This window comes from Lynx rufus, unplaced genomic scaffold, assembly GCF_022079265.1.
Source record: "Lynx rufus isolate CCGP_SWC_20201006 ecotype Redwood Valley unplaced genomic scaffold, mLynRuf1.p SCAF_8, whole genome shotgun sequence".
NCBI lineage: Eukaryota > Metazoa > Chordata > Mammalia > Carnivora > Felidae > Lynx > Lynx rufus.
Window position 1 is genome coordinate 62,866,669 of NW_025814896.1, and position 18,516 is coordinate 62,885,184.

General features: G+C 43.4%; 3 protein-coding genes across 10 annotated transcripts in view; 2 read left to right on the top strand and 1 right to left on the bottom strand.

The window, feature by feature from the left end:
• FER1L5 (fer-1 like family member 5) overlaps positions 1-3,207 on the bottom strand; it is a 53,069-nt gene extending 49,862 nt beyond the window's left edge. The window contains exons 1-3 of the mRNA XM_047067638.1: positions 3,123-3,207; positions 1,194-1,246; positions 487-578 (exon numbers count right to left, since the gene is read on the bottom strand). Of these exons, the coding sequence (XP_046923594.1) occupies positions 487-578; positions 1,194-1,246; positions 3,123-3,207 (230 nt within the window). The remainder of the gene's footprint in view (positions 1-486; positions 579-1,193; positions 1,247-3,122) is intronic.
• Positions 1-12,900, top strand: part of LMAN2L (lectin, mannose binding 2 like) — a 93,647-nt gene extending 80,747 nt beyond the window's left edge. Inside the window, exon 8 of the mRNA XM_047067651.1 lies at positions 12,860-12,900. Coding sequence (XP_046923607.1) covers positions 12,860-12,867 — 8 coding nt within the window. The 3' untranslated portion in view covers positions 12,868-12,900. The remainder of the gene's footprint in view (positions 1-12,859) is intronic.
• The window catches only part of KANSL3 (KAT8 regulatory NSL complex subunit 3), a 43,303-nt gene continuing 36,535 nt past the window's right edge, over positions 11,749-18,516 (top strand). For 2 of the 8 annotated variants that reach the window (XM_047067644.1, XM_047067645.1), the window contains exon 1: positions 15,847-15,929. Coding sequence is in view for 6 of the 8 variants with exons in the window: in XM_047067640.1 (XP_046923596.1) it covers positions 12,910-13,124; positions 15,759-15,929 (386 nt within the window). In the remaining 2 variants the exon portion in view is untranslated. Of the gene's footprint in view, positions 11,774-12,010; positions 13,125-13,569; positions 13,629-15,689; positions 15,930-18,516 lie in introns of those variants that run through there. The other 6 variants (XM_047067640.1, XM_047067639.1, XM_047067643.1 and 3 more) reach the window with 6 other exon arrangements.

The window sequence follows — 18,516 nt, forward strand, 5'->3', positions numbered from 1 at the left end:
TGGCTCTGCCCTGCCCAGCCCCTTCCCAGAAGCTCCTTCTCACACTCCTCCTGAATGGGAACAGTACCACATAAGAGCTGATTGGACCAGGGGTAGACACCTGATGGAAGCTTAGCCAATCAGAGTCCCCATCCTAGGAATTTTGACTTGGGATGCCCTAGTTCCAGTCTCAGTGGGTGTTAGTCTCCACTGGGTACTAGAATGTGTCCATGATGGGAAGCCAGGGTTGGGTAGAGAGAAGCAGAGATTTGAGATTCTGTGATTTCAGAAGAGACAGAACTGCCCCTGGCTTCCCACGGTCCTGGTTCTGGTTTGCATACCCAGCCTCACCACCCGTCCGCAGATCCCCCACCATTTTTCCCCCATTAATTAGCTGGAATGGGTATGATCCTTGCCACCTGAGTGAGCTATGCATAGAGACAGGAGATGCAGCATGTGCTGTGGCTTTTGATCACAGAGTCAGCCTCCGGCCTCTCTCTGCCTCACCTTTCTTTCTTTATTGCGCCCATGTCCCGAAGGATGATTTGCAGACAAGAGTCATTTGGCAAGGAGCAGTCCCAGAGGTGCCAGATTAGCGTCTGTGGGAGGCACGGGGAGGTCAGCATCTTTCCTCCACCCTCCCCTTCCCACCCTTCTAGGAAAGGAGGAAAGATGCAGGGAATGAGCTGGCACATTGTTTGTCTTCAACTGAGGAACCTCTCTCAAGTCTGGTTTCTTAACAGGATGGCATTAGCTACCTTTCACCAAAATGCTGAGCACCCTTCCTGGACTCTGCAGTGTGACGGCAATATCATGGGCGTCTTAGTAGTTATGGAGTTTGGGGACCTGGGGTGGGGGTGGGGGATATGGATGGATGGAAGATGAGAGGGATCCTGCACAGGGAGCCTGGTCTCTGCTTCAGGTTTCTGGGAACATCAGGATGGCCAGGTTGGACAACATGGGCTATATCGTGGGTCCATCCCCGGAGTGGAGGGGAAGGGCCAAGAACAGCTCTGGGCAGATGTGGCTGCTGTGACCCTCAGACCTGCACAGCCATATCGGCTCAGGGGCTCCTCCCAGGCTGAGATGCCCTAGCCTTGGGGAAAGCTTGTGAGGCTCCCTGTCCTCTCTCTAGAATTCTGAGCATGGCCAGGACCCAAATTCACTATTGGGGTTGTTGCTGCTTCTTTTGGATTTGTCCTGATGTGTTTTACCTCATTCCATGTGGGGTTATTCCCTTCCACTTCACTAGTTCTCCTCTTGACATCTGCAAAGGTACCAAGAGGCTGTCATTGGTGGTAGGAAATATTTCAAAGTCTAGGTTCAAGTGTGGTAGAGAGAGGTAGGACTCTAAGAAAACTTCAAATCTACATTGGGAGATGTGCCACGAAGTTGATTCTTAACTTTGGGCATTTCAAAATTTCTCACTTTTTGTAAGAGTAACATCATCCCATGTGACAGATAATGTGTTTGCTTCATTTTCTTCCATTGTACATAGTTCCTAGTCATCTTGCAGCCAGGTGGTGCCGCGTGACTCGTTCTGGCAAACGCAGTGTGGGAATGATTTTCATCACTGCCAAGATCGGCTCCTAAAATCTCCACTCTTCACATCCACCCTCACGATCTATGGGCAGGGTGGTGCCAGGATGACTTTGCTGCTAAAAGCAGCAAGCAGCTGGTCCCTAAACCCTGCCTGGAGGAGCCACTCAGGATTGCTGCCCCATCAATGCAGGACTTGGTGTGAAAAAGAGATAAACTTTTATTGTGTTAGGGCATTGAGATTTAAAGGTTTGTTTGTTACCAGAGCAAAGTCTAGTGGACCTTAAGTCATGCCAAAACATCTATAATGGGTTGAGAGTTCTTCATCCACTAAAATCCCCTTCCTCCAGAAATATCTTTAACAAAGAACAATCTATAGTGCTGCAAAGAACCTCTAAATTGCTAAATTACCTTGATATCCTTCCCAAGGAAAGAATGTGAAAGAGGGGGAGAGAGAGTGTGTATGCAAGCATGCACTTGCTGGGTAGTGGGAAGGGGTGCAGGGTAGTGGATGGTATATGGGGGAAGAGGGGCTCGGAAAGGTGAAAAGGGAATGAAAAATATCAAACATTCAGTTATAAGAATTTGTAGGTAAATCTGTGGGAAAGCCCAGGAGTCTGGGATTTAGGCATCTTTGTAAGAGGCATTTCTGGGAGGAGAAAGATAATGCCTTCGAGGTGGTAAGAAAGAAGGCTCCGAATCAGGCTATCCCCTGGCTCACAGCTAAGACACACTAAACGTCCACTACACTTCTCTAAACCTGTACCTGGGGACATCAACATGTATGGCCCTTGAGCCTGGAGTCCCAGATGTCCACTCTCTGAGGGGTGTTGTCACATTCAGTGAGCACGGTTTCACAACCCAGAAAAAACAAATTAAGGAACCTCATTCTTTACTCATGCCTGTTATAGAAACTACTGTGCCTTCTTTCTCTTGGCCCTAATTTTCTCACTCCCCACATGTGCTAGGAAACCTCATTTGCCTGCATCCACCTCCACCTACTTTCCACCAACAGACTATTTCTCCTGGCCTTCTTCTTTTTTGCTCCCAGCTCTGTGTTACACAGACATACTTAATCTCCTTCACATTCTCCCCCAAATCCTTTCATCCCCCAGCCTTCTTGGACACTTTTCCTTATCTATAAAAAATGGAGACAATAAAACTTGCCTCATGGGATCATTGTGAGGAGAAAAAATCATTATGTTTATGAAAAGGCTCTCGTAGGATGGAATGGTCATTACTGGATGTTGTACAAAGAGCTGTACACATACTATCTTTTAAAATCCTCACATCGATCCTATGAAGCAGGTACTTTTTTTTTTTTAAGCCTCAGTTTGTGGCACAAGCCCTAGTTCACAGAAGCAGCTTGAGAAGTATTAATCTTCTCTTTTCCCTGTAGCCATTTCCCTGGAAAAAAAACGGGAGGCAGAGATGTCATAATAGGAGAAATAATAGCAATAAACATAAGTTTTGAAAGAACTGGACGGTGTCTACCTCACCTTTCTGTCACACAGGGCATCTTTATAGAGCAGGGCACCAATAAGTCTATTTTTTCACTGAATGCATGTTCCCTCTTGGGGCTCTCTCTCCATCCTGGCTCTCACCTTGGAAGTAGATGGACACGCAGGGTCTGGGTGGGGGGCTTAGGGGTGGGCTAATCTTGGCTGACTCCACGACAACCCGCAGCATGTCTTCCACCTCCTCCTCTCCTTCCCTCTGCAGCAAAGCCTCCTTCTTGGAGCACCTTGGTCCAACGTTCTCCCAGGGCTCATGGGGGTGAAGAGAGCCCCAGGTCTGTTGCTTAGCAGTAGAAGTGATGTCACAAAGGTGAGTGGTTCTTGGTTCTGGAGAGGAATGGAGGGGAACGACAGGAAGAAGAAGTCACAGGAGTATGGAGCCAGTGGCTTGAGGTGACTGGGCCTGTAGAAACAAAATAATTTGGCCACTTTGCGTTTCCTCTTTCTTTTCTCTTTCTGTCTTATTCTCACCGTCCTGATTTCAAGATCAGGTATACAGTTAATGTTTCCTCTTTACATAAGCAAGTTATCTGGAGTGAATCATTGCCAGAGTCACACAATTTAGATGAGAAAATAAGAGAAGCGAGGTGATATGAGAAAAGGAATAGGGAAATCAAAGACTGTTTCAATAAAGATTCAGGAGAATCCCTTCCTAATGTGTAAGCAGATATGTAGGCCTCCTTTTTTCTAAAGGAAACCTAAGTCCAGAAATGGGTCTGTCTTTAAAAAAGGGAAAAAATCAGCTTTTTAATTAATGAGCTCTTATGTCACTTTCTTATGTAAAGTGAAAGAAAAATTTCAACGTCAGTACAGTTTTGCTATGGCATCTTGACTACTCTTGAGGCCTCCTGTCATGATGATGGAGCTGGATCATTTGCTCTCATCTCTTCCACACTAAGATTTCTTCTGCTTACGGTCTGAACATTGTATAAATTGCATCTTATCCAAAAGTGCAAAGATTAATGGATATTTTAAAAACATATATAAGCCAATGAAACAATTTAACAGTAACCTCACTATGCCTCCTAAAAGATGCATGGCTTTCAAAAAGCTACATGTGGGGAAAAAGCTACATGTGGGATCTTGGTGCTACAACTGCTTTCCACTGCAGCAGATTTAAAAAGAAAAAGTTCTTCCTGACAGTTTTTCTTGAAATCTGAACACAACACAAAGCTTTTTGCGTTGTTCGTGATTTTCCAAACCAAACATCATTGACATGAAAGGCAAACCCTGAAAAGGGAAAGGCTGATAGGTTTGACCCCATAAAATTTAAATTCCTATGCAGAAAAACATACCTTAAACGACAAATATCAAAGTAGGTACATACATACCTATGTGCAACATAGGTATTGTTTGAAAGGTTAGTAGCCTTTTTGCATGAGCTTTTTAAAAATATATGTTTTTTTTTAAAGACTGGTTTTTTTTAAGTAATCTCTACACCCAATATGGGGCTTGAACTCACAACCCCAAGATCAAGAGTTGTATGCTCACCTGACTGAGTCAGCCAGGTGCTCCTAATGTGAGTTTTTATAATTCAATAAGAAAAAGACGAATATTCCCAAGGAAGATGGGGGAAAGTTTATAACATATGATTGCCCAAATGGACAAAAAAAAAAAAAAAGATGTAGCAAAAATCAGTTTCTGTTCATCAAAGAAACTAAATGAGATACCATTTATCACTTTGCCAAGTTGGATTCCAAAGCACCTGCCCCCCACCAAGAAAAGATGTAAAAAATTTTGAGCCCATCAATAACAAGCAAAGAAATGCAAGAAATCATTTCTCATCTCCCAAATTAGCAAAGAATGAAAAAAACAGTAAGACTGATGTGCTGAGGAAGGAACAGGGCAGAGAGAAGATAAAAATCCCTACATGGCACTAATGGGAGAATAAATAGAAAAACAGCAGAAATCTGGCCCAAGATAAGTACCAGGGAGAGAGAATAAAGGGTGGGAGAGATGGAGCAAGAAGTGCTCTTTTTGGTCATTTCTACTAATATTAACCTCTATGTTTCTAAATAGCAACCCTTGAATTTTTCAATTTGACACGTTGTCTATTAAGTCAACTCTTACCCCATCTGTCATTTCTTCTGGCCTCCCAGCGTCTCTCTCCCAAAACTTCCTGATTCATCACTTTCAGACATTTCTACTGCTGTTTATCATGCACAGGAGTTTAGGTTTCTCTCACTCTGCCTTTTCTGCATTCTGTTCTCCCAATATAATGATACCTCATCTGGGGACTAAATCTATATTCACTATTATCTTTACTATGATGATGTATATTTTTTCACTGCATATCAAGTAATATACAGTTGACCTTTGAACAACACGTTTGAACTGTATGGGTCCCCTTGTTTTTTTGTTTTTTAATTTTAGAGAGAGAGAGACAGTATGAGTGGGGGAGGAAACAGAGGAAGGGAGAGAGAGAGAAAGAGACAGGGAAAATCCCAAGCAGGCTCCACGCTTAGCCCAGAGCCCGACCTGGGGCTTGATCCCACAACTTTGGAATCATGACCTGAGCAGAAGTCAAGAGTCAGTTGCCCAGGCCACCCAGGCACCCCTGTGTGGGTCCACTAGTGAGTGGATTTTTTTCAATAAATACAGTACAGTACTGTAGATGTATTTTCTCTTCCTTATAATATTCTTAGTAACATTCTCTTCTTTCTGGCTCACTTTATTATTAGAATATAGTACATAACACATATAACATATAAAATATGTGTTAACTGACCATTTATATCATTGGTAAGGCTTCCGGTCAACAGTAAGCTATTAGTAGTTAAGTTTGGGGGGAGTCAAAAGTTATACATGGATTTTCGACTGTGCAAGGCAGGGTAGTTGGCATCCCTAATCCCGGCATTGTTCAAGGGTCAACTGCACTCTCATTCCATATCCTTTCTTATATAACTTTGTGTTTTACTGTAAGTTAGGAGTTGCTTTGTTTTTTCATTTGCTTGCTTATCTTGAAAGTCTGACCAAGTCTTCCAACATCCTTCAGTAGCTCTGTGATACTCCTTTTCCTCCCCCCACCCCCCTCCCAGTAATCTCTACACCCTATGTGGGGCTCGAACTTATGGCCCTGAGATCAAGAGTTGCATGCTCTTCTGACTGAGCCAGCCAGGTGCCCCTGTGATACTCCTTTTAATACAATTTCCCCCAGATTCAAATCCATCAGGTTTTTTTTTTTTTTTTTACCAGTTTTACTGTTTTTCCTGGGGATATCCCTCTTGGCCTTCTGTCCAGCATACACTGGTTGCTCCCCAGCCCTGTAGCACAGCTACCATCCCGGCACTTCCCCTCACCATCATCTTTAGAATTCCCTGTGTCTGTTTCCTGTGTTGGATCCTGTTCCCAGATCCCATGTCTTCTTCATTCTTAAGTTACTCTCTCATCCTAGTGGGACACACTTCTCCATAGCTTTTTGAATTTTTTGAGTGTCTGCTGGTCTGTACATGTCTTTACTCTGCCCATGCACTAGACTGATAGCCTGGCTGAATGTGTCAGTCAGGATGGGTTATGTTATAGTGAGATAACAAACAACTCCAAAATCTCAGTGGTTTAAAATAATAAAGTTTTTGGGGTTCCTGGGTGACTCAGTCAGTTAAGCATACGACTCTTGATTTTGGCTCAGGTCATGATCTCATGGTTCACAGGATTGAGCCCCATGTCAGGCTTAGTGCTGACAGTGCAAAGCCTGCTTGGGATTCTCTCTCTCCCTCTCTTTCTGTCCCTCCCCTGCTCATGCACGTGCACTCTTTCTCTCTCTCTCAAAATAAATGTTTTTAAAAAATAAAGTTTTTTTATAGCAGATTTACTGATATATAATTCACATACCACAAATCCAGGCTTTTAAACTGTAACATTCAGGTTTTTAATATATTCACAATGTTGTGGGACTATCACCACTAATTCCAGAATATTCCATCACCCTAAAGAGAAATCTCATATCCATTAGCAGTCAGTCCCCATTTTCCCCTTCCCCTAACCTCTGGAAACATGTATCCACTTTTTTTGTCTATGGATTTGCCTGTTCTGGATGTTTCACATAAATGGAATTGTACAATATGTGGCCTTTTTTGACTGGCTTCTTTAACTGAGTGTAATGTTTTCAGGGTTTATCCATGTTGTGACATGTATCAGTACTTCACTCCTTTTTATGGCTTAACAAATCCACTGTATAGATATATCACATTTTATATATCCATTCACCAGTTTATGGACATTTAGGTTGTTAACACTTTTTAGCTATTATAAATAATGCTGCTCTGAACACTTGTATACTTGTTTTTATGTGTACATATGTTTTCAATTCTCTTGAGTATACCTGTAAGAATGGAATTACCATTATGTTTAACTTTCTGAGGAACTGTCATACTGTTTTCCAAAGTGGCTGCATTATTTTGCAATCCAGCCAGTAATGTATGAGGATTTAAATTTCTCCACATACTTGCCAACACTTTTTATCATTTTTTAAAAAAGGAGTCTTGGGGCACCTGGGTGGCTTAGTCGGTTAAGCATCCAACTTCGGCTCAGGTCATGATCTCATGGTTCTTGCGTTCGAGCCCCACACTGGGCTCTGTGCTGACAGCACAGAGCCTGGAGCCTGCTTCAGATTCTATGTCTCCCTCTCGCTCTGCCTCTCCTCAGTTTATGCTTTGTCTCTCTCTCTCTCAAAAATGAATAAATGTTAAAATAATTGTAATAATAATAAAAAAAAGTAATCTCTCTGTCCAACACGGGGCTTGAATTCGCAACCTCAAGATCAGGACACTCACAGTCTACCGACTGAGTCAGCCAGGTGCTCTTTACCATGTTTTTGTTGTCACTGTTGACTTTTTAGCCATCCTAGTGGATATGAAGTAGCAAAGATTTTTTTTTTTAATGTATATGAAATTTATTGACAAATTGGTTTCCATACAACACCCAGTGCTCATCCCAAAAGGTGCCCTCCTCAATACCCATTACCCACCCTCCCCTCCCTCCCACCCCCCATCAACCCTCAGTTTGTTCTCAGTTTTTAACAGTCTCTTATGCTTTGGCTCTCTCCCACTCTAACGTCTTTTCTTTTTTTTTTTTTTTCCTTCCCCTCCCCCATGGGTTCCTGTTGAGTTTCTCAGGATCCACATAAGAGTGAAACCATATGGTATCTGTCTTTCTCTGTATGGCTTATTTCACTTAGCATTACACTCTCCAGTTCCATCCACGTTGCTACAAAAGGCCATATTTCATTTTTTCTCATTGCCACGTAGTATTCCATTGTGTATATAAACCACAATTTCTTTATCCATTCATCAGTTGATGGACATTTAGGCTCTTTCCATAATTTGGCTATTGTTGAGAGTGCTGCTATGAACATTGGGGTACAAGTGCCCCTATGCATCAGTACTCCTGTATCCCTTGGGTAAATTCCTAGCAGTGCTATTGCTGGGTCATAGGGTAGGTCTATTTTTAATTTTCTGAGGAACCTCCACACTGCTTTCCAGAGTGGCTGCACCAATTTGCATTCCCACCAACAGTGCAAGAGGGTTCCCGTTTCTCCACATCCTCTCCAGCATCTATAGTCTCCTGATTTGTTCATTTTGGCCACTCTGACTGGCGTGAGGTGATACCTGAGTGTGGTTTTGATTTGTATTTCCCTGATAAGGAGCGACATTGAACATCTTTTCATGTGCCTGTTGGCCATCTGGATGTCTTCTTTAGAGAAGTGTCTATTCATGTTTTCTGCCCATTTCTTCACTGGGTTATTTGTTTTTCGGGTGTGGAGTTTGGTGAGCTCTTTATGGATTTTAGATACTAGCCCTTTGTCCAATATGTCATTTGCAAATATCTTTTCCCATTCCGTTGGTTGCCTTTTAGTTTTGTTGGTTGTTTCCTTTGCTGTGCAGAAGCTTTTTATCTTCATAAGGTCCCAGTAATTCACTTTTGCTTTTAATTCCCTTGCCTTTGGGGATGTGTCAAGAGATTGCTACGGCTAAGGTCAGAGAGGTCTTTTCCTGCTTTCTCCTCTAAGGTTTTGATGGTTTCCTGTCTCACATTTAGGTCCTTTATCCATTTTGAGTTTATTTTTGTAAATGGTGTGAGAAAGTGGTCTAGTTTCAACCTTCTGCATGTTGCTGTCCAGTTCTCCCAGCACCATTTGTTAAAGAGGCTGTCTTTTTTCCATTGGATGTTCTTTCCTGCTTTGTCAAAGATGAGTTGGCCATATGTTTGTGGGTCTAGTTCTGGGGTTTCTATTCTATTCCATTGGTCTGTGTGTCTGTTTTTGTGCCATGAAGCAGTAAAGATTTATTTTTCAACTCTAACCATGTCTCTTGCCTTGGTGTCCTGCTATCTGTCAACCAATACATAGACCATTAGTCAACACAGAAACCACGCCCTATGTCTTGGGCTATGTTCTCTGCTGAAGGATATAAAGAAGGTTAATGCCCGTGACTTTGAGGATCTACTCTTTATTTACCAAATACAGGAAAGTTAACACAAGGCAGTCTATGGTCAGTACCAAAATTCTTACTGGGACAACTAGGGCCCTGCAGGTTCTGGCTTATGTCTCTCTCCAACTTTGTCTCTTTTCACCTGTTTCCTAGTTGTACTGTTCTCACCTTTTTTTTCCCCCCTTTAATGTTATCAAGTTCCTTTCTGCCTCAGAGCCTTTTTTCCCCCCTGTTCTTTCTCCTGGAGACCTTCTCTCCCAACACATACCACATTATCTCATTCTCTTGGTTTCAGCTTCATTGTTACCTTCACAAGGACAACTTTCCCATCACCCAAGCCAAGGCTGGCTCACTGTTCTATATGCTCATCACCTTGCTCTTTATCTAATCACAGTAGGCATGGTGGGGAGTGGAGCTGTGAGGGATTAAATGCCTAGGTTCTGGAGCCAGACTGTCTGGGTTCCAGTTCTGCCTTTGATACTTACTAGCTGTGTAACATCAGGCAAAATACTTTACCTCCTTGGATACAACTATAATAGAACCTAGCATATAAAGCCATTGAGAGGGTTAAAAGAAATAAGTCATTTATGTCACCTGGAACTTGTTTGGTATTCTTTAAATGCTAGCCCTTATTTTCACAGTTATAAATTTAACAATTTTTTTATGTAGATTAAAAAGATGCATGCCTCATCAGTGCTGTATCCTCAGCACCTAGCACAGTACCTATCACATAGTAGGAATTTAATATTTGTGAGTGAATGAAGGCCAAGTGTATCCCACAGGATATCAGAGGAAGGAAAGGCATTTTAGGGAGGAGATGGCCAACCCCAATCAATTGGTAGTGACATTCTGGAGTCCTGTGTGGAGAAATGATTTTGAAGTTGCATGTGGGTTCACAGTGGGCTGTAATTGATTAAACATGTCTGCCAAGGCACTGGAAACAAAACAAACAAAACAAAACCCCTGCAAAGTAAGCACTAAGGTTTTGACATCTCTGCTATAGAGAATACTCACTATCCTATTGGAAACAGTCTGGAATTATGAAATGACCACAGTTTGCCTCCTTTGTCTCAACTGCTTCCCCACTCCCTGACCTTCCATCTTTCCCCTGGGCACTCTGGGCTCTGTGTTGCATTCATTGTAAAGGCCCTCTGCTGCATTGTGTTTCTTTATTTGGGCTGCTCTCTGCACCTATTTCCATCAGCTTTACTTCAGCTGTCTCACTCCTGCTCTGATAGGCAACGAAAATGAGTTGAACCAATCCACTAAAGACCCTAAGATGACTGGACTTGACTCTTGATTGTGTTTTCCATTCCATTTAACCTGCAGTTAAATCTAGCCTGGGGGTGGGGTGTGTGTGTGTGTGTGTGTGTGTGTGTGTGTGTGTGTGTGTGTGGTATAGGGCTGGGTAAACATGCCATGGTGGAGAGCAGGGGAGCGGGCGGCCAAGGAGATCTAGTGAAGTGGACCAGAGTGAGGGCATATGCACACTCCATGCCTGCCACACTGGAAAGTGAGTCCAGTGCTGCCACAGCCTCCAACTTTCCAAGAGAACCCAGAAATCTGGATTTTTACATGAAATCTCCCTAGTTTCAAATGTTTGCAATTAAATAAATTTTAAAGAAAGCAATGGGTAGGCCAAAGAAAATGGTGTTGGGCTGTACTTGGCCCATTTGCTATCCCCGAGTCTGCCCTTACTAACCTTTCCAATCCCTCTGCAATGGCCTGGTCCTTCAGAATCCAGCCTTCCGTGACTTCCCCTTCATGACACCACCTCAGTCCTTTCGTCAGAAATCTTTCTTTTTGTAGAACACTCTGGGGGTCCCTCATGGTAATTAGTATCGTGAGATCTACTTGTGTTCCTGCCAGGTACCAGGCATTCCCCATTTCATTCTCTCAGCCGCCCAGTGAAGTATTTGCACATTTAGAGATGGTGGGGGAGGGGGAAGGGACGCTGAGCTCTTGCTGGGGTCATAAAGCCAAAGAGTTAAGTGTTGGCGCTGAGATTCCCACCCCTCAAGTCTGGTCTCTACCTTTTATGGCACTGCCTCCTTAAACTCCTCAGCCGCAGGGCCGTGGTGTCGTCGCCTCGGGACTCAGTACTGACTCTGCCTGCGAGACTCGCGGGCCTCCTGCCTTTTCTCTTCCCGCCTTTTGGCCGCAGCGTTTCCCTCTCCGGGTTTTCTCGCTCACCGCCCTTCTCAGGCGAGAATCCTCTTCCGCGCTTTGCGGAGGGCCGGGCGTGGAGGCGGTAACGCGCACGCGCGCAGGGATCCGGCCCGGGCCGAGCGCGCGGCCCGGCGATTGCGGGTGAGGGAAGGGCCGGCGCCGGCGGGATGACCGGTCCGAGGGTGGGGGAAGGGGGTCTCGGGGCGGGGCGGGCGGGGACCTCGGCGAAGGCTTCAGGACTCCCTGGGCATGCGGCGACCGGAGGCCAGAGCCCGGGGCGGGGCCGCTGTGGTCGGACGGGCGCGTTGGGCCGGGGGAGGACTTGGGCCGCCTTGACGCGGGCGCCCAGCCGGTCCGGGGCCCGTGACGCGGGCGGGAGGCGGGTGCGAGGCGGCTCCTCCTCGTCGCGAACTCTCGGTGACCTTGGCCAAGTCACTTCATTCCCCCTCCCGAGCCGGCGCCTTCGTCTGTAAAGTGCGAATTATAAGCCCTGCCTACTAGATGGGGCGTTTTAAGGTTCGGTGGCGAGACCTCGGCGGAGTACGTGGAGTACCGGGCGGTTTGCCGGGGACTGCCCACCCTGGGGCGGGGGAGAGGGGCCTTCCTGGGACAGCGTTTTGTTGCAGCCTTTGGGCAGGAGTTCTCCTTTGGAGATTTTAGAGACTCCAGAGAATTACGAAATAGTTGCAAAACTTTTAACGTAAGAAAGAAACTTGAAGGGCTTCCTTGAGGCCCACGTTGCCCTGCTGTTAGGAGGGTGCTCACGCCCTGGCCGTGGAGACGCGAGGGTGCTCACGCCCTGGCCGTGGAGACGCTCCGAGAAGATTTAGAAAATCGTGTGGAGCAGCCGAGCGAGCGACACCCTTAGCTTTGGAAGAATTGTTTGTGATTTCTGTTGTTTGCCAAAACCCTGTATGGGATTTATGGTGCTGGCCAAGCAAGTTTAGTATGTGTCCATGTGAGGCCTTTGTGAACAGTGGATTTAGTCATCTTTACAGTAAACGGATTTTGTAGAGATTGAGTATGGAGGGTCCTAATGGTGCCAAAAGCCTTTTTGATTGGTGGTGTGGGATCTCAGGAGCTCTTCCTATGGTGGGCAAAGGTCTGCGGTGTAATGGACACTCCATTTATGAACGATAGGTCACAAAAGAAGCGTATTAGATATTCTAGGTTGGAAGACGTTTATAGAGTCTTTGAATTGACTTAAACTGAAACTTCTCACTGCAGGTGACTAGTATGCAGATACCCATTCTCTGACTTGCTGGCCCTCTACTGACATGGCCCACCGGGGTGGGGAGAGGGACTTCCAGACTTCAGCCCGGCGCATGGGCACCTCGCTGCTCTTCCAGCTTTCAGTGCACGAGCGGGAGCTGGACCTGGTTTTTCTGGATCATAGCTATGCCAAGCCATGGAGTGCCCACCCAGATGCCAGTAGTGCTCGCCCCACCCGCATGCTCTTTGTGACTCCCCGGAGGCAACATGAAAGTAACATGTGAGTTTGGGCTTCTCTCCTAAGGGCTGCTGTTGCCCTAATTGGGCAGTAATCAGATGGTGGAGATTAGAGAGAATTTTATTGTGGGAGCTTGTATCGGGGGCCTTGGATACTTACTTCAGTCATCTCTGTTAAGCAGTGTGGGGATATCAGGCCTATATGTAGACCTTTGCATTCAAGACATCTAACAAATTAGGAAAGCAAACAACATCTACATAATATGGTATATAATATAGGTATCTATAATAGGACTTATATGGAAGGAGTGAAGAAGAAGACTGAAGAGTTATTACCACTCAGGATTAGACTCATTCCCTTTAGTCTGGTGTTCTGGCTTGTTCCAACACTGGCAGCAATAGCCTTTTTATGGTGATGTGATTTCCTTTTGCTGGCTTCACCCAGCAAAGTTTAGGAGCATATTCCAAGACCTTGCTTTCTCTCTTAGCTTGTCACCACCCATGGGTGCTAGGTCTGATTATATTTTCAACTGGACGACATTATAGGGTAAGGACTTTTTTCATAAACTTACTGTGTAATATTCATATAGTTACATTTGGCCTAAATAAACTTGTTTAGCAGTTCTTTTGAGCTTTAAGGTATGGTATTCAAATTCTATTTCCAAATTGGTTGATATATTCTATTTTGATGATCAAATCATGACCTTAATAATTTTATAAACTTTTGGGGGGAAGAGACTTTTTTTCTTTGTTTTACTCTGATTCAATGTCTAATCTTTACTACAGGTTTTAGGTTTGTTGGTGAATAGAGATCTTGGATTTTGCTTCTTTATATCTCTCATTGAGCCTTAATGAGCTAGAGGTACCATGATGTGTGTGTTTTAAACAGTGTAGAATAGTGGTTTTATTTCATTTCCCAGTGAAGGCAGCATTTTGTTAGCTCTTTTAGTTGTACAGGGTGGGGGATTTGTGACTTCTAGGGATAATCCAGCATAATCTTGCCTCTGGCCTAGGGCATAACTGAAGAGCTCTTTTAAAGCTTCTTGTTAACGTTGAAACTCCTATGTTCAGATCTCATGATATTTTCTTTAAATGACATTCTGTGGACTTGCTCATTTCAGTGCTTAGAAAATTATTTCCTCTTATAAGCCATCTCCACATACAGGTCCTGAAAGTGGGAATTTAGCATGTTTTAGGGACTCTTTTTAAGTCATTGTGCCTAGAATATGGTTATAGTGAGGGTGTTCGTGGGAGCTAGGGGAGAAGTAGGCACAGACTACCTCGTGTAAGAATTTGATGAGTGATAAGAAGTCACTGAAGGATTTTAAGCTAGAGATTGGATTTATATTTTTAAAAAATCGCTTTGAATTTTTATTGAATAGATACAGTTCAGAAGTGGAAATAGAGAAGGCTTGCTAGGAGACTATTGTAGTAGTGGGGGCCAGAGATTGTGACAGGTTGCATAGGGGCAGGAATAGTACAGATGGAGAAAAAGGATGGCCTTGAGATATATTTCATAGGTAGAGCCAACAGGACCTGCTGTGGTGAGTTGGAAAGATGGCCCAGGACTGAAGGGAAAGGTGAAATTAGGATGACTCAGATTTTTGGCTTAAGTAGCTGGGTGGTGCTATGAGTTGGGGACTGGGGGCTTGGAGGATAGGTTTGGAATTGTGAAATCCAGAGTTCCTTTTTAGACATACAAGTCTAAGTGCCTTGCCCAGTGTCTGGTCCAGAGAAGATAATCAGCTCTTTCACCCACCACCCAATCTAGCTGCACATTATTTCACTTCGTTTCATAATGATATAGTTATTCCAGCTATTGGGAATGGGTGTCATTAAGATCATTGGGGTTAGAAAGTTGAAGTGATGTTTGGTAGACAGCCAATAGACAATTTTTATTGGTATAGTATTTTGGGTGACTAAGTTGGTACAGCGAAGAGCCCTTATGGCACTAGGATTTCATTAACATTTTAAAATATGAAAGACCCATCACATGTCCATTTCTATTTGTTTCTGTTCTAGGCTTCTTACACAATGAGTTAAATAACTAAGGTGTCTACATTCCAGGCGATCTGTCTTAGACAATCATAGACTTTTACAGCCTATAATTAACTACGGGTTGACTTGCTAACGAAAGGGAAAGTATGTAAGAATAATTTAAAACTCTAGCACTGTCCAACAGAACTCTCAGCAATGAAAAAATGCTCTGTATCTGTGCTATCTAACATAGTAGCAGCTAGCCACATCTGTCTGTTGAACACTTGAAATGTGGCTAGTGCAACTGAGGCACTGAATTTTTAATTCTGTTTAATTTTTATTTAAACAGTTGAATGTGGCTTATAGCTACTGTATTGGAAAGCACATCTAGGTGGTCAGGTTTGCTTATAGAATATATTTGTCTTTTAAAAACTACAGGTGTTTGTTATTTTTTGTATGGACTCACTTAAAAATGACTTTGTGTTCCCCCAGCACATAACAGCATGTCAGAGGGCAGAGATCTAGACAAGTGTGGGAAAGATGACTTTGGATCATAATTTTCTTGTGGGTATACTATGCTTATACATACTTTAAAACTGATTATATTAAAGAGTCATTTTTTGGCAACCAGATGATCGTTAAAACACCTGTGTTGTGTGAAGTACGTGTGGCCTGGTCCTATTTCCTCACCTGTTTACAGTGAATCAGACGTCCCAATAGATGTGGAGACAGTCACATCAACCCCTGTGCCGCTCTACGACAATCAGAAGGCACGCAGTGTGATGAACGAGTGTGAACGGCATGTCATCTTCGCCAGGACCGATGCAGATGCTCCTCCTCCACCAGAGGACTGGGAGGAGCATGTCAACAGGTAGGCCGCTGCTCGGGAGGACTGGTCACTACAGGGTTAATAGTCATCACATTGTAAATATTTTGTATCATCATCTTCATTGAAACACATCTGTTAGGAGCTTATTTCATTTGCAGCCACACAAGTCAGAATGTTTTCTTTTTGTTTATTTTAGAGAGAGAGAGAGCACATGTGCGCAAGAGCACACACAAGTGGGGGATGGGCATAAAGAGAGGGGAACAGAGGATCTGAAGAGGGCAAATCAGAATGTTTTCTTAACTCTCTGTGTTATAACTCTCAGCTCAGGATGCAGTGAGGTGCTTGAGGAGGGCTTGCGTCTTACCCATCTTTGCATCCCTGACACCTAGGACACTGCCTGGCACATAGTAGGCATATAATAAATGTTTATTGAATAAGTAAATGAATCAAATATGATAGGTATGACTAGTTCTGTATTTTCCATAGTATAGGTTTTATATGATATGGGACTACAAACAAACCATTAAATAAGAGTACATTTGTAAGATACTGTACTTATATGGTCTATAACTAGAGTAATGAAAATGTTTTGGAGTCGCTTGAAAAGCTAACAGATGTTTGATTTGCATGGCTTTTAAAAATAGTTTTGCAATCTGGTTTTCAGGGAACACTTCAGCCCATTTTCATGAGTTTGTTAGCTGATTTTATTCCCATGCTTCCTACTGACCCAGGGGACTCCACTCTTCTCCAGCTCATTTGTCATTGTTTCTTTAGCATACTTTGTTTTACATTTTTTTAATGTTTTATTATTTACTTTTGAGAAAGAGACAGAGTGTGAATGTGGGAGGGTCAGAGAGAGAGGGAGACACAGAATCTGAAGCAGGCTCCAGGCTCTGAGCTATCAGCACAGAGCCTGACACAGGGCTCGAACTCACAAGCTGTGAGATCATGACCTGAGCTAAAATTGGATGCTTAGTGGACTGAGCCACCCAGGTGCCCCTAGCATACTTTTTTTTTTTAAGTTTATTTATTTATTTATTAGAAAGAGAAGGTGCAAGTCAGGGAGGGTCAGAGAGAGAGGGAAAGAGAGAATCCCAAACAGGTTCCACACTGTCAGTGCAGAGCCCGATGGGTTTGAACCCATGAACTGTAAGATCATGACTTGAGCTGAAGTTGGATGCTTAACTGACTGAGCCACTCAGGCGCCCCTCCTTTAGCGTTTGTTTATTTTTTACTTACTGCATGATAGTGTTATGAAGATAAAATTTATGTACCATACAAATTACCTATTTAATGTGTACAAACAGTGGTTTTTACTTTATGCACCACCACAATTTGGTGAACATTTTTGTCATCCACAAAAGAAACTGTACCCATTAACAGTCACTTCCATTTCTTCCCAACCCCTTCAAGCCCTGACAACCTCCAGTCTACTTTCTGTCTCTCTAAATTTGCCTACTCTGGATGTTTCATATAAATGGAACCATATAGTATGTGGCCTTTTGTGTCTGTCACTTAGCATAATATTTTCAAGATTCATTCATGTTGTAGCACCAGTTAATACTTCATTCCCTTTTATTGCTGAAATTCCATTGTGTGGATATACCACATTTTGTTTATCCATTCGTCACTGATGGATATTTGGGTTGCTAACATTTTTTGACTATTTTGAATAATGTTGCTATGAACATTCATGTACTTATTTTTTTGTGGACATATGTTTTCAGTTCTCTTGCATATATACCTAGGAGTGGAATTGCTGGGTCATATGGTAACTCTTTTTAACTTTTGAGGAATTTCAGATCATTTTCTTTTAAAAAATTGTTTTTAATCCTCAAATCAGTTTTCTAGGTGTGCAGGATGGTTTAGTGTTGATCTGGCTATTTCATGGACACGAGACACAAAAAAAACTTCCGTGCTGTTCTGCCATCTTGGCTCCTCTTTTTAAAAAAATTTTTAAAAATGTTTATTTTTGAGACACACACACACACACACACACACACACAGAATGCGAGCGGGGGAGGGACAGAGAGAGGGAGACACAGAATCCGAAGCAGGCTCCAGGCTCTGAACTGTCAGCACAGAGCCTGACGCGGGGCTCGAACTCACAGACTGCAAGATCATGACCTGAGCTGAAGTCGGACGCTCAACTGACTGAGCCACCCAGGCGCCCCTCCTCAGACCATTTTCTAAAGGGGCTACACCATATTACATTCCCACCAGCAGTGTGTGAGAGTTCCAGTATTTTCACATGTTGGCCAGTACTAGTACTGTCTGCCTTTTTTATTTTTATTATTATTCTAGTGGATGTGAAGTGACATCTCATTGTGGTTTTAATTTGCATTTCCCTGATGGCTCTATCTCTATTTATCTACTATGTGTAAGGGAATGTTAAAATCTTTACATGAATAGTTGATAGGTAGTAAACTTGCCATAATGATGGAGATCTCTTGTTTTATAGTTAAAGGGGAAGAGGTAGTTAGATAGGAAGAAGGGTACAAAGGTTTGAGGCAATTGGCATGATTTATGAACCTGGTCAGAAACAGGGAATGAGATTGAACAGGTATACTTGTGTAAGCAAAGTAGTAGCTATTGTAAGAGGAGCCGTTCTGCACCTGGGTGAAGAGCT